The 13,024-nt window shown below is 44.5% G+C and overlaps 2 protein-coding genes across 3 annotated transcripts in view; one reads left to right on the top strand and one right to left on the bottom strand.

The window, feature by feature from the left end:
* TSPAN13 (tetraspanin 13) overlaps positions 1-13,024 on the top strand; it is a 102,428-nt gene that overhangs the window by 86,882 nt on the left and 2,522 nt on the right. For both annotated transcript variants that reach the window (XM_063924376.1, XM_063924377.1), the window contains exons 3-5: positions 1,385-1,465; positions 2,711-2,824; positions 11,873-11,986. In XM_063924376.1, coding sequence (XP_063780446.1) covers positions 1,385-1,465; positions 2,711-2,824; positions 11,873-11,986 — 309 coding nt within the window. The remainder of the gene's footprint in view (positions 1-1,384; positions 1,466-2,710; positions 2,825-11,872; positions 11,987-13,024) is intronic.
* LOC134928520 (5'-AMP-activated protein kinase catalytic subunit alpha-1-like) lies at positions 7,951-10,727 on the bottom strand. Its single transcript, XM_063924375.1, has one exon. The coding sequence runs from the start codon at positions 10,129-10,131 to the stop codon at positions 8,509-8,511; it is 1,623 nt and encodes a 540-aa protein (XP_063780445.1). The 5' UTR covers positions 10,132-10,727; the 3' UTR covers positions 7,951-8,508.

The raw sequence follows: 13,024 nt of genomic DNA on the forward strand, positions 1-13,024 counted from the left end.
ATCTGAAATGTCAACACGCTGAGGATGCTGACATGCTGCGGGTGGCGGAGGAGGTTAAGAATAGGCTGCCAAGGGGGGTTAGCGTTAGGATGCCGTGGGGTTTGGGTGGTGGGTTGGGGTTAGGAACTAGGAGAAAGGATATGAATTAGGAATAAAGGGATTACTAGTCGCCAGACTGATGCCGCTGTGGAGTAATTGTTGCCGGAACTCATCCTCAGGTGACAACAGAGACCCGGAAAAAGCCACTGCCGATAGAAGGGAAGACACCCCAAGACTACCAGGGACAGTTTGTCAACAGTTCATCATGTCGACATATCGGCCATGTAATTATGATGAATGTTGACATGGATGATATCACCAACCCCCCTGCATAACACTGTAATAGGCTCTAGGGAAATGTATTAAACCCACTAAAGTGTGTACAAGCGTAGAAGTTGCCCATAACAGCCAACCCCCCCCTAAGCTAGTATTTATCAAGTACATTCTGTAAAATGAAAGGTGGTTCCTGATTGGTTGCCATGGGCAACTTCTCCACATGTATCAAACCCTCTAAAGTAGGCCTGGCCAACCTGTGGCTCTCTAGCTGTTGAGAAACTACACATCCCAGCATGCCTTGCCACAGTTTTAGTATTCATTAATAGCAAAACTGTGTCCGGTCATGCTGGAACTTGCAGTTTAACAACAGTTGGATTGCCACAAAATTCCAGTGGGATGTGTAGTTTATCAACAGTTGGAGAGCCACCGGTAGGCCAGGCCTGCTCTAAAGAGTGGGAAGAGTTACCCCTAAGAGTTACCTTAGGGGTACATTTACTAAGGTGGGAGTTTTTTTTTAGAACTGGTGATGTTGCCCATAGCAACCAATCACATACCTTCCAACATTTTACACACAAAAATCGGTACAAATTAGAAAAGGGGGCGTGGTCACAGGTAAAGGGCCTTTTCTTATACTTTTAATGGAAGTTTGGAGAGCCAAAAATCGGTACAGACCATAAAACAAGGTACTGTACCTGCCAAAAAGCAGCTAGATAAATGTTGAATCTGATTGGCTGCTATGAGCAACATCACCAGTTCTACAAAATACTCCCACCTTAGTAAATTTACCCCTTATAGTCTGTTGGTGTTCGTTCAGCCTGCGCCTCATATGTTGAACGGAGTAACCAACGTATTGTATTTTGCAGGCCCTTTACAACACACGCTTAGCATATGGTTAATGTCCCAGTATGTTAATTGACGACGTATTCATTTCTCATAAAATGTTAGGGGTTTTTTTTAATGTGATTTTGTGCCGGTAAGTGAGTTTATTTTTGTACATAATATGACAACTGCATATATTTTTAAAATCTATTTTTTTTGTCATGAAAGATCCTTAACCTATTATTTTTAGTATATGATAATCCTGTTTATGGTGTTTGTTGTCCAGTTCTCTGTGTCCTGCGCCTCCCTGGCATTGAACAAAGAGCAGCAGGTAGGTGTTTTTATGTTTTTATAACATGTTAAATGGTGGTGTTGATAAATCTGTCTGTAAAAAAAAAAAAAAAAAAAGTAATTCACCCCATATTCCATTTGAACATGTGACTGCATTGGACACACCAATGCAGTCACTAAGTTGCGCTCCTGGCTGCCACAACAATGGAGAATGCGACCTACAGGAAGTTGCAGTGATGTCACTTCTGTTAGTAACTGCAGGTTGCATCCTTGGATTCGGAAGCTGCTGCCACTATAGCTGTAGCTCGGGGAAAAGGACTATAACAAACCCTACTCATTGCCAAAAGACATTTGTCGCATCTTTAGTGAACAGTCGGTGCGGTCTGATGTCCCAGTGCACCATCTGTGCAGATCTTACTTACAGATGTGTCTGTGGAGCTTACTTGTGGACATTTGGGCGTCCCCTGTGGGAGATTCCGAAGGAGAGGTCCAAGGGGTCTATTCATGAAGCAGTGAAAAGAGTGGAGAAGTGAACCTGTAGAGTAATTGCCAATGGCAACCAGTCAGCTGCTCCATACAATTGTATAGTCTGCCAATTATAAATGTTACTTGCCATGAGTAACTTTTCCACTGGCTCACTTCTCCACACTTTTCACTGCTACATGAATAGACCCGCAAATCGCAAATTCAAGTGGTGTGGCTGCATAACATGCATCAAGGCCTCACATCCAGCAAATTATGTCAATTTTAATGTATGCACGCTTAGTCCTGGCCTTTTTATAAGCATTATAAGGGGTGGAATATTCAGTTTGTAATATGGTTTGTATTTCGTCAATCTTTGTTAAATTTTAGGACTGTAGAATCATATATGACTAGTGTAGACTAAATTACCTCATATTCCATTGTGTGATCATTGCTTTCTTTATGAATCAAGGTCCAAGTCAGAAAATTAAATTTACCTACAGGTAATGGAGGCAGCCATTTGCAAGCCGGTTCTGAGCCTCTAAATATTGATGATTATGGACATAGCTATAATGGGTGCATGGAGATTGTACAGTGAATACGTTCGTGGCCATCGAGCCAGTGAAATTTGAATAAACTTTGAAGTGGTTAGGAATTTTCCAGCATCTCTACACAAAATGGATGCCTACACTATGTGTAAGGTTGCAGGTGTACCGTAACAATAGTTATTTATTGTATTACATTCAGCCACCCTTAGCAATGTATTCTTCATTGTGGAAGGGAGTTTATTTTAATTTTTTTCCATTTTAAAAATCTCTTCTAGAATGAGCTCCTGGAAGTTGGGTGGAACCACACGGCAACCGCAAGGTCGGACATTGAGAAAAACTTCAACTGCTGCGGGTTCCTGGTCTTTGATAAGAATGAACCATGTGATGCGGTGAGTATATACAGTCTGTAAAATCACAGCACAATAATTTGTATAGAACCTAAAACCACTATTAATACAGTACATATCGAAGGGTGTTTTATTATGAGGCTGAATCGTTGGCGTTTCTATCATGGGTGCAATGTGTGATGGGCACAAGGGCCCCTGGGTCTAGGGGGGCCCACACTGCACACACTTTACCCATGTTTTAATACTTATCTGAGTCCCGCAACAGGCGCTGCAGCCGCAGTAGCTGCAGCAAAAATCACTGACAAAATGCCCGCCATGCATTCTCAGTAGGTAATTAGTTTCCGGAGCATGGGGCGCCATGTTTCTGGAGACCTGCACAGTGCCGGAGCCTACAGTGCCGTGGAGAGGAGCGGGCCCACGCCCCCCCCCCTTCTTCATAAAACGCCCCTGAGCTGAATAATGTACATGTAAAAACTGGAGTGTTTATACTTAATTACATAAATACACAATGCTCACTGTGACAGGTTACCATGCTAGGAGGGAGTTCTTTAACACTGCAGATAGTGCAATTCAGTTGATCAGCACTATGTGGATTGGTGGATTCATGCACAGAGGGAGAGTTAGTGACGGGCAGTACGGATGGTGTAATTGTTAGCAGGGCCTTAACTAGGTGTGTGTACGGAGTGTACCACCACACATAGCGTTTCAGGACAGGGGGGGGCTGTTGACGGCAGTTGTCAATGATCTGTTTTAATTACTTTCACTTGCAGCTTCCTGGCTTTTTGAAGGCCAGCATCTCCTGATTGCCACTGTCTCCAACCCCCACCTCTTCTGTTGCTAATACCTATACAACACTCATGAACTTAACTTGAAAGTTCTTTGTTATTCAGCCACACTGTCCTTTATTACATTTCAAGATGCTGATATACCCGGGATTCAAACCCATAGCCTGTTGCATTGCAGTCAGACACTCTCTTCATTGAGCGGTCTGCCCTTGCTTAGAAAGCTAGAGAATTCTAAGTATTTGAAGCTTACCTTTTACGTTATGAAAAATGGGTGTTTGATGGGGATGAAACAGGTTATAGGTTTGGATCCTGGGTATGGCAGTATATATTGAAATGTGTTATTTAATAAAGTGAATAGTAACTGAATAACACCAAGTTCTCAAGTTAAGTGCATGAATGTGATAATAAAGAGTATTTGTGTCCAAATCCATGCTATTGCAGAGTGCTATAAATGTGTTTGCAATAATAATAAAAAAATAACTATATATATATATATATATATATATATATATATATATATATATTATTATAATTTATTTATAAGCAAAATGTAGTAAGGGGCACCATAGCATGGGTTTTCTCTGGGACCAATTTTGTTATGCCTCTTCCCCATGAGGCATGCACCTTATGTCCTAATTGGAAAAATGGAGGCGGGAGGAACCAATTCTCTTTCTGGCTCAGAGCACCAAAAAGTCTAGTTACGGCTCTGATGGTTAGCGTTACTGCCTCACAGCACTGAAGTCATAGATTTGATTCTCAACACAGCCCTGTGTGTGGTTTGTATGTTCTCCCTGTGCTTGTGTGGATTTCCTCCAGGTACTCTGGTTTCCTCCCTTTTTATTTAAATTAGATACTGTGGGTATCAGGAGCGGGGCATACTCACGGTAATACAAAACTGGGGCAAGGTCAGCGAGGATTTTTACTTAGCTAAACCTCACGCCCAATTGAATTCCCCCATAATAGTCACACTTGGCTCTCCTGTGATTAAGAGCAAAAACATGGAAGTGTTTGAGTGCTGAATGCCTCTCTCCCTTTCACTGTGTTAAGACTAAACTCTCCCATAACTGGATCATCTGTCTTATTCTGCTCCCGAGGTGAAGATATGAAATAACTGCTCAGGGGGGTGAAATGTGGATGTCCTCACTGGATTCAGGGCTGTTGGCATTTATATTACAAGCTAAAGAAATAAGTGTGACATGTGGGCCGGTGTAACAGACCAGGGCTGTTTCTAGCCAATATGGCTCCCACTGCGAGATTTAAAAATGCGTCCCCACGCCCCCGGCAAGGGGGGGTGTGCCTCAAAGTGGGCGTGGTCTCGTTAAAATGGGCGTGACCTCGTCTGGAAAGACTACCTTACACCCCAGTTTTTGACCTTGTGCTGACAGATCACGGCGACCACAGGAAAAAAATATGCCATAAACTGCAATGCCCTTTATACATTAAATCCCCATTTTACACATTACGGCAGGCAAGAGTCCCCATTTTACACAATACGGCAGGCAAGAGTCGCCGTTTTACACAATACGGCAGGTAAGTATCCCCATTTTACACATTACGGCAGGTGGCAGAGGAGGGGGTGGGGATAGAGAGAGAGAGACTTACGTTTGAAGAGATTCTTCCCGCTCTTCGGCCCGCCTCTCCCTCGTCGCGCCGGCCCGCCTCTCCCTCGTCGCGCCGGCCCTTCCTGTAGCTTGGTTCACCCTCCTCTCTCTTCCCGAGTACCCAGCTCGGGGGGCGGAGTTTCGCGGTATGACGCAACCGCGTCATTCCGCGAAACTCCGCCCCCTGAGCTGGGTACTCGGGAGGAGGGGGAAACAGAGCAGCAGAAGTTCCACGGCGGGCGCCCCGTGCGGTAGCACGGATCGCCCGCCGCTAGAGACGGCACTGTAACAAACCTCCACCAAGTGGGGAATATTTATCAGTTTAGAGAGAGAGAAATTACTAACCAATCACCTTTTATCGTGTTACAGACTGCGGGCCTTATTCGGGTTTGTTAGCAATTGGGTAAAACCATGTTACACTGCAGGTGGGCCATATGTAACATGTGCAGAGAGATTTAGATTTGGGTGGGGTGTGTTCAAATTGAAATCTCAATTGCAGTGTAGAATTTAAGCAGCCAGTATTTACCATGCACAGAAAGTGAAACCATATAACCCACCCAAATCTAAATCTCTCTGCATATGTTACATCTGCCCCACCTGCAGTGCAACATGGTTTTGCCCAATTACTAACTTTTTTTTGTTTGCTAACAAACCCGAATAATCTCCTGTGTTTGAAAAATGACAGGAGCTGATTGGTTTGTACTTTCTCACTTTCTCTCTCCAAGATTTGATAAATCTCCCCCACAGAGAAATGAGTCACTCATTGAACAGCGTGTTTTTTTTTTTTATACTAGTTTACAGTTAACTGTGCAAAAAAAGTGTAAATCATAACCATTCAGAAACGCCCTAATGGCATAAGTTTTGAGTGTGAATCCGGTACTCAAAACCTCTTGCCTTCCTTAACTTTAAGTTATAACCACTTAACTTTAAACATGTAAACTACTTAAATAAAGAGCAAGACTCCATATTGGCAGTGAAAATAAAGCCAAATTTATTTTAACAGAATAAAATCACAAAAAAATTCGGGGGCGGGATGAGAGGGTTATGGGGGCAACCTGTGAGAAACTGCACTAAATACAAACACCCAATCACCCAACATTCTTAGGTGAAACACCCTCCCTTAGAAACCTCTCGCAGTGCACCTTTACGGTTGGACATGGTCACCGTTCCCATCCAGAGCTGTCAACATCACCAAACTAAGGAGTCTATTTACTAAGCCTTAGAGAGAGAGCGAAAGCACCAGCCAATCCGCTCCAAACTGCCATTTTACAGGCTGTGTTTGAAAAATGACAATTAGGAGCTGATTGGCTGTTAATTTATCTCTCTCCAATTTATCTCTCTCCAAGGCTTAGTAAATTGACCCTTATTTGAGGGCGCACCCAACAATCCTTATAGAACTACTAAACGTAACATAACATAAAGCAAACTAAGGAGGAAAATCTTTAGGACGCAAACAGGTTGAACAAAGAAAGGCGTTACCTTATAAAGAAACCCCCCCCCCAAACTCCTCCCCAAAAATCATGTAACCAATCAAACCTATTACTCATAAAATGAACATGGAAATATATGTCAATGTTCCAGTGCTTTAATGGGCTGCTGGAGTGGTAGTAAGAGATGGCCTTAGGGCCACGTGTAACTCTGAGCTCTCACCTGCGGCCGCAAGGTCCTCCTTACTTTATTGTAAACGTGTATAAAATGTGTATACGGTGTATGAAATGTGTATAAGGTGTATGAAATGCTGGGTTCTGTGGCATTACACGTAGGTGTCTGTAATATACTGGAACTGTCAGTGCTTTGCATCAAGAGCCTGTCACATGATGTTACATTGCCAGCCACAATAGCTGCAAACACTTCTTGAAATGTATTAACCTGGAGAAGGCACAAGGAAGTCGGGATCCGGTCTTTAGGTCGACCACTATTGGTCGACAGTAAGTAGGTCGACAGAACTCTAGGCCGACATGACAAAAGGTCGACATGAGCTTTTCACTTATTTTATTATTATTTTTTTACTTTTTCATACTTTACGATCCACGTGGACTACAATTGGGAACGGTAAACTGTGCCGAGCGGAGCGAGGCCCCTTGCCCGAAGCGCTCGACATGCGAGGGGATACGGCGCACTAATTGGGGTTCCCGGTCACTGTACGGAGAAAACGACACCAAAAAAACTAAAAAAACTCATGTCGACCTTTTCTCATGTCAACCTAGAGTCCCTGTCGACCAAGAAACCATGTTGACCTACTTACTATAGACCAATAGGGATAAACCAGTGATAAGTGCAAGATGATAAACGTACCAGCCAATCAGCTCCAATATGCAAATTGACAAGAGCTGACTGGCTGGTGCGTTATCACCTTGCACTTATCACTGGTTTATCACTTCCTTGGGTGTGGTATGTTAGGTAGATTAGACTTAGGTCGACCGTATCTAGGTCGACCATTCTTGGTCGAATGTAAGTAGGTCGACATGGTTTCTAGGTCGACAGGGACTCTAGGTCGACATGAGTTTTTTGTTTACTTTTTTAGGTGTTGTTTTCTCCGTACAGTGACCGGGATCCCCAATTAGTGCACAGTGTTCACTCGCCATGCTTCCGGCAAGGTGCCTCGCTTCGCTACCGCTGCACTCGGCACAGGTTACTAATCCCAATTGTTGTCCACGTGGATCGTAAAGTATGAAAAAGTTCAAAAAATGAAGAGAGAAAAAAAAAGTGAAAAACTCATGTCGATCTTTTGTCATGTCGACCTAGAAACAATGTCGCCCTACTTACTGTCGATCAGTAGTGGTTGACCTAGACACTGTCGACCTAAGTCTAATCTACCTAACATACCACACCCAAGGAAGTGATAAACCAGTGATAAGTGCAAGGTGATAAACGCACCATCCAGTCGGCTTCTAACTGTCAATTTGCATATTGGAGCTGATTGGCTGGTGCGTTTATCACCTTGCTCTTATCACCGATTTACCACATCCTTATGCCTTCTCCAGGTTACTACATCTGCCCCACTCCAGTGTTTCTAACCCTAGGATAAGAGATTATAGAATACAGAATAGAAAGCAAATACAAAAAGAAGAAGAAAAAGTTTTGCATTAGACTTTCCTTGGATCGAGAATGAGCTTTAACTTTTCCATGTAATCCATGAACAGAAATCCTCCAAACACAATATCCGTTCTTTCTGAAACTACTTTAGATGTGCCCAGAGGAGGCGGCATTGTGTAGGCGGCATTGTGTAGGCTTAATAAATCTTCACGTGACTGCAGCATGTGAACTCATTACCAACCCAGGTGATACTCGGAATAATTTCACACATGGGCTATAAAAGCTGATGAAGTTGAGCCTTAAATCACTGCATTTTATCTTCCATTTGAAGGATCTTTATTAAATCGGCACACATTTCTAAGAACTGTATAGTATGGCTTCCTGGTTGAGGGGCCAAGTCACTGCTGGAGGAGTCTGCAGATGAGGCCAGCGATGATGGGGCAGAACCATCAGATGACTTTGTCTGGGCTTCGGTGTCAGAGTCGCATCTGGGGGTGTCATTTTCATACTCTGTTTCAGTAACTTTATCGGTTATATTGCGAAAGTCGAGCAGGTATCTTCCACTTTCCATTTGGTACAGCTGTAGGCTCATTTTAGTGTACATACTGGTCACTGGGTTTTTTCTCCTGACACGTAGGTTGTATGGATTCACCATCTTCCACTCGTAGTCCAACGGTTTCATTGATCGACAGACCTCTGCCATGATGTCGTATGGTTGGCTGTGACTCTGAATTCCTAGCTGCCATGTGTCTCGTCTCACTCCAGCTTGGTACTTGGGTTTTTGTGGGTTTAGCTCGTCAAGGGTGTGTCTCTGCCGTGGGGAGTCTGCTACCATGAATGACACCCTTTCTGGATGTGGGCGGGGTGTATGTGGTTCGTCAACAAAAGAATCCGCCAGATAATTTTTTTTAGCTTTGTTCATTATTCGTCTGTTGTCTATGATCAGATGGTAAGCAACTGCTAATGGGTCCTGGAGACTGCGACTGTACAGGCAGCTCAGCACCTCCTCCTCCGTGCTCTCATACTTATCACACACTTCCTTTAAGGCTTCATCATCGATCATGTTTAAACTGTACGTTGGGTCTTCCGGAAAAAGGTACTTTGGGAGATCCTGTTTAAACCACTCATGTTCTTGAATATCTTTGATTGTTGCCCTCTTTGTGGGGTCTACGAGCAGCATGTGCTTGAGAAGGCTGATGACGGAGGGGTTCAAATACTGAGGTGTGTCGAAAGTGCCATCACAGATCTTCTTGTACATGGTTGCCTCATCGGCATCGTCAAATGGAAGAAACCCACACAGTAATATGAAGAGGATCACACCGCTGCTCCAGATGTCCACTTCTGGGCCAGCGTAGAGCCGTCCTGATATTATTTCAGGTGCAGCATAGTGGAGAGACCCACACCTTGTACTTAAAAACTTTCCGTCAGACATCATGTTTGATAGGCCGAAATCTGCGATCTTCACATTCACATGCGCATCAAGAAGAACGTTTTCTAGTTTCAAGTCTCTGTGCACCACCATATGCCTGTGGCAATAGTCCACTCCAGAAAGGATTTGCTGGAATAAGCGCCGGGATTCCTTTTCATCTAACTTTTTATTAGTACGTATGTAATCAAAGAGCTCCCCACCAGAGACATGCTCCATTACCATGAAGATATCCGTTGGGGTACTTATTACCTCGTACAACTTGGTTATATGAGGGTGGTTGAAGAGTTTCAGGTTTTGAATTTCTCTCCGAATATTTCCCCCCGCATCAAGGCCTCTAATCTTCTTTTTGTTCACTATCTTCACAGCGACCTTGTCCCCGGTTAGTTCGTGTTCACCAATCTTTACTTTGCCGAAGAGTCCCTCCCCGAGCGTGTCACCCAGGATGTAGTGTCCGATCTTTAACCTCCCGTCATGACGCTTCTGTTTATCAGCTGCCATCTTCAACAAGGAATTTAGGCGGCAGGTGTGCACACGCTGTCAGGCGCAAAGAGGAGGAGATAGGCGGGAATGTTCTAAGGTTGTGGCTATAGTAAAGTGATCTGAAGGACCTCTGACATCACAACCATGTGACCCACAACTGCAGATGGAGGAGCAGGTCGACTCAAGTTGTACCCTTGTGGTCTATCAGGACGGCTCTACGCTGGCTTCTCTCGCCACAGGTTACTGTTCCCTATAGATGTCTGTGATACCACAATATCATAAGGTATCACTGAGCTGTGCCCTCAACAGCCTATGAGCCACAGCTGCAGAGGAACTATAACTGTGATGGGTTCAAGTCCCACAATCCCTTGGGGCAAGGGGAGGCAGAGGTTGCCATGGCAGCCAGGATGCTGTGAAGAAGGATCGGCCTAACTTGTGGACAGAGCAGGACAGTGTCTGATGCAGTAAAGTTGCGCAGCACCTGCCAGCTGATATGTGACCCCCTCCTGAGGTACATTGATGAGGATTGGAGTTGCAGGGAACGGTGTGGCAAGTCTGTAATGTGAGCCCAAACTGCTGTGGCCTTCTTGTCAGTGGGAGATCTGCTGAGGTGCTGAGAGACAGCTGGCTGCTATTTACTGATATCTCACAGCAGACCCGAAACTGCCATGTTAGATAGAGAGACTGCGGGAAAGAAGTTTGTACGTAGGTGGTTGGTGCGCAGAGCACTGCCTGGATGCTATAGGAGCCATCCTCAGAAGCACAGAGCTGAGTGACTGTCTGCAGGCTGATGACAATAAATACATAGTTTCTGTTATAAAGAAGTTTGTACGTAGGTGGTTGATGCGCAGAGCACTGCCTGGATGTTAGAGGAGCCATCTTGAGAAGCACAGAGCTGAGTGACTGTCTGCATTCTGATGCCAATAAATAAATAAATATATAATTTCTGTTATGTGCCACATTGCATTAATGTTTCCCTTATAGCTAGGAGTTCAGGATTATTAAATAGGTATAGGAAATAGTGAGAAGATTTTACAGTAGCCTATTTATTGTAGAAAGTCTATTTGTAAATCAATGTGATTGTGCGGTATTCAGTTGTTGCCACATAAAAATACTAGGGGGGAATGTAATCGGGTGTGAGAATCATGATGTGAGTGATTTTGTAAGAGTTCTCCTGGTTTTGTTTTTAAAGTGGCAATCATTTTATATGGAAAAATCAACCTGGTTTTCCCATGTAAATGATTGCCACTTTAAAAACAAAACCAGGAGAACTCTTACAAAATCTCTCACATCATGATTCTCACACCCGATTACATTACCCCCACTGTGTGTTTTTGCTGATGCCATGTGCGGACTTTCCATCATCACACCACAAGTCACAACCTTCACCCAGAACATCCGTCTTTCTGGGCGTGTCGCATGTCCACATGGATAGTAAGACTGCTAGGCCGCCGACCCTGCCCCTGGCTCTGCCGTCACAGTTCAGGTGGTTGTGACGTCAGAGGTAACCTGGATCTTGCACTTCCAATGTTCTACTGCTCTCCGCAGCTACAGTATTATTCTTCCATGACTCTCGACTACTAAGCTTACACACGGCCGAGGGAAAAAGTAAATTCACAGGGCGCTTGGTCCAGTGTAATGAACTCAAAAGAGGCCTTTACTAACCTATGAGTAGAACAGGATCCTCTCATGACTCTCAAAGTACCTTGTGAAAGCCACAAACTAACAGTGTTTTATGAAACCTTTTTTTTTCTTGCAGGTTTGTTATGGGTCTCCTACTCCTTGTAAGACGTGTGGATCCATCATAGAGGACCATGCAGAGGAGGTGCTGAAGGTAGTGGGCGGAATTGGATTCTTCTTCAGTTTCACTGAGGTGAGTCAATGTGGGGAAGCGCACGGCGGTTCCAGTTCAGAACATGGGACCCCCTCCCCCGGATTAGCATAACTAAACTGCTCCAGAACTTACTTAAACTTGTTCAGAACATTAAACCGTGTACCCTTGTGGGCTCGCTTCACCCGGACATGCTTCGGGCGCGGTTGCTCACTTTGCCCTGTCCGCCACAGGTTATTATTCCCAATAGACGTCCACGTGGATAGTGTTCTGAGGTAGTTTAGTTATGCAAGCCCAGGGGGTCTCATGTTCTGAACTTGAGCTGCGCACGGCTTTAGATTGCAAGCTCTGTTAACCGATATCTCGCCACATCTTTGTTTTGTTGGGTAGCCCCTGCTCACCTTTAATTTGGTAGTAGCAAGTAATAAGCCCCTCTGATTTCTGTACAACAACGTGTAAAATATGGGATGTAGTCGTGTGACCGGTGGTCAGGAGACCCACAGTCACATAACCTCCCCCTACATCCCTCTCCCTCACAATCCCGACGATCGACATGCCAACCAACAGGGACTTTTCCCACTCGTGGGTGTCCAGGACACCCATAGGGGGAGATTCAAATGTTTGAAATGTCGGTTGGGTGTCTGTTTTTTCCTGTCTATTAGATAGGAAAAAACAGACTCCCAACTGACTTTTCAAACATTTGAATCTCCCCCATAGAGTGGGAATAGAACCTGAGGCGACCGCAAGTCGGCACCGAGCACGCAAGGGGTTTGCTGCACTCTGTCCCTCCCCCCTGCTGGGATTTCGCTGCTGGAACCCCGGCGTCGGAATGCTGACTGCCGGCCTCCTGACCGCCGGTCATGCATCCCGCACCCGTAAAATTTCATGCAACAGCTATAGTATTCCCTGTTGTGCAGATGTTTTCCAAATGTTTGTATTAGCTAAAGATTGGAAAAGTATATCTATATCGCTGTATCTATAATGTGTTGTCTGTCTATCTATCTATACATTCATACATTTTCACTACTATTGCGCCACCTTGTGGCAGCTACTGTGTACTACATTTATAAACTTTAGTGA

Source organism: Pseudophryne corroboree, chromosome 5 (assembly GCF_028390025.1).
Source record: "Pseudophryne corroboree isolate aPseCor3 chromosome 5, aPseCor3.hap2, whole genome shotgun sequence".
NCBI classification, from domain to species: domain Eukaryota; kingdom Metazoa; phylum Chordata; class Amphibia; order Anura; family Myobatrachidae; genus Pseudophryne; species Pseudophryne corroboree.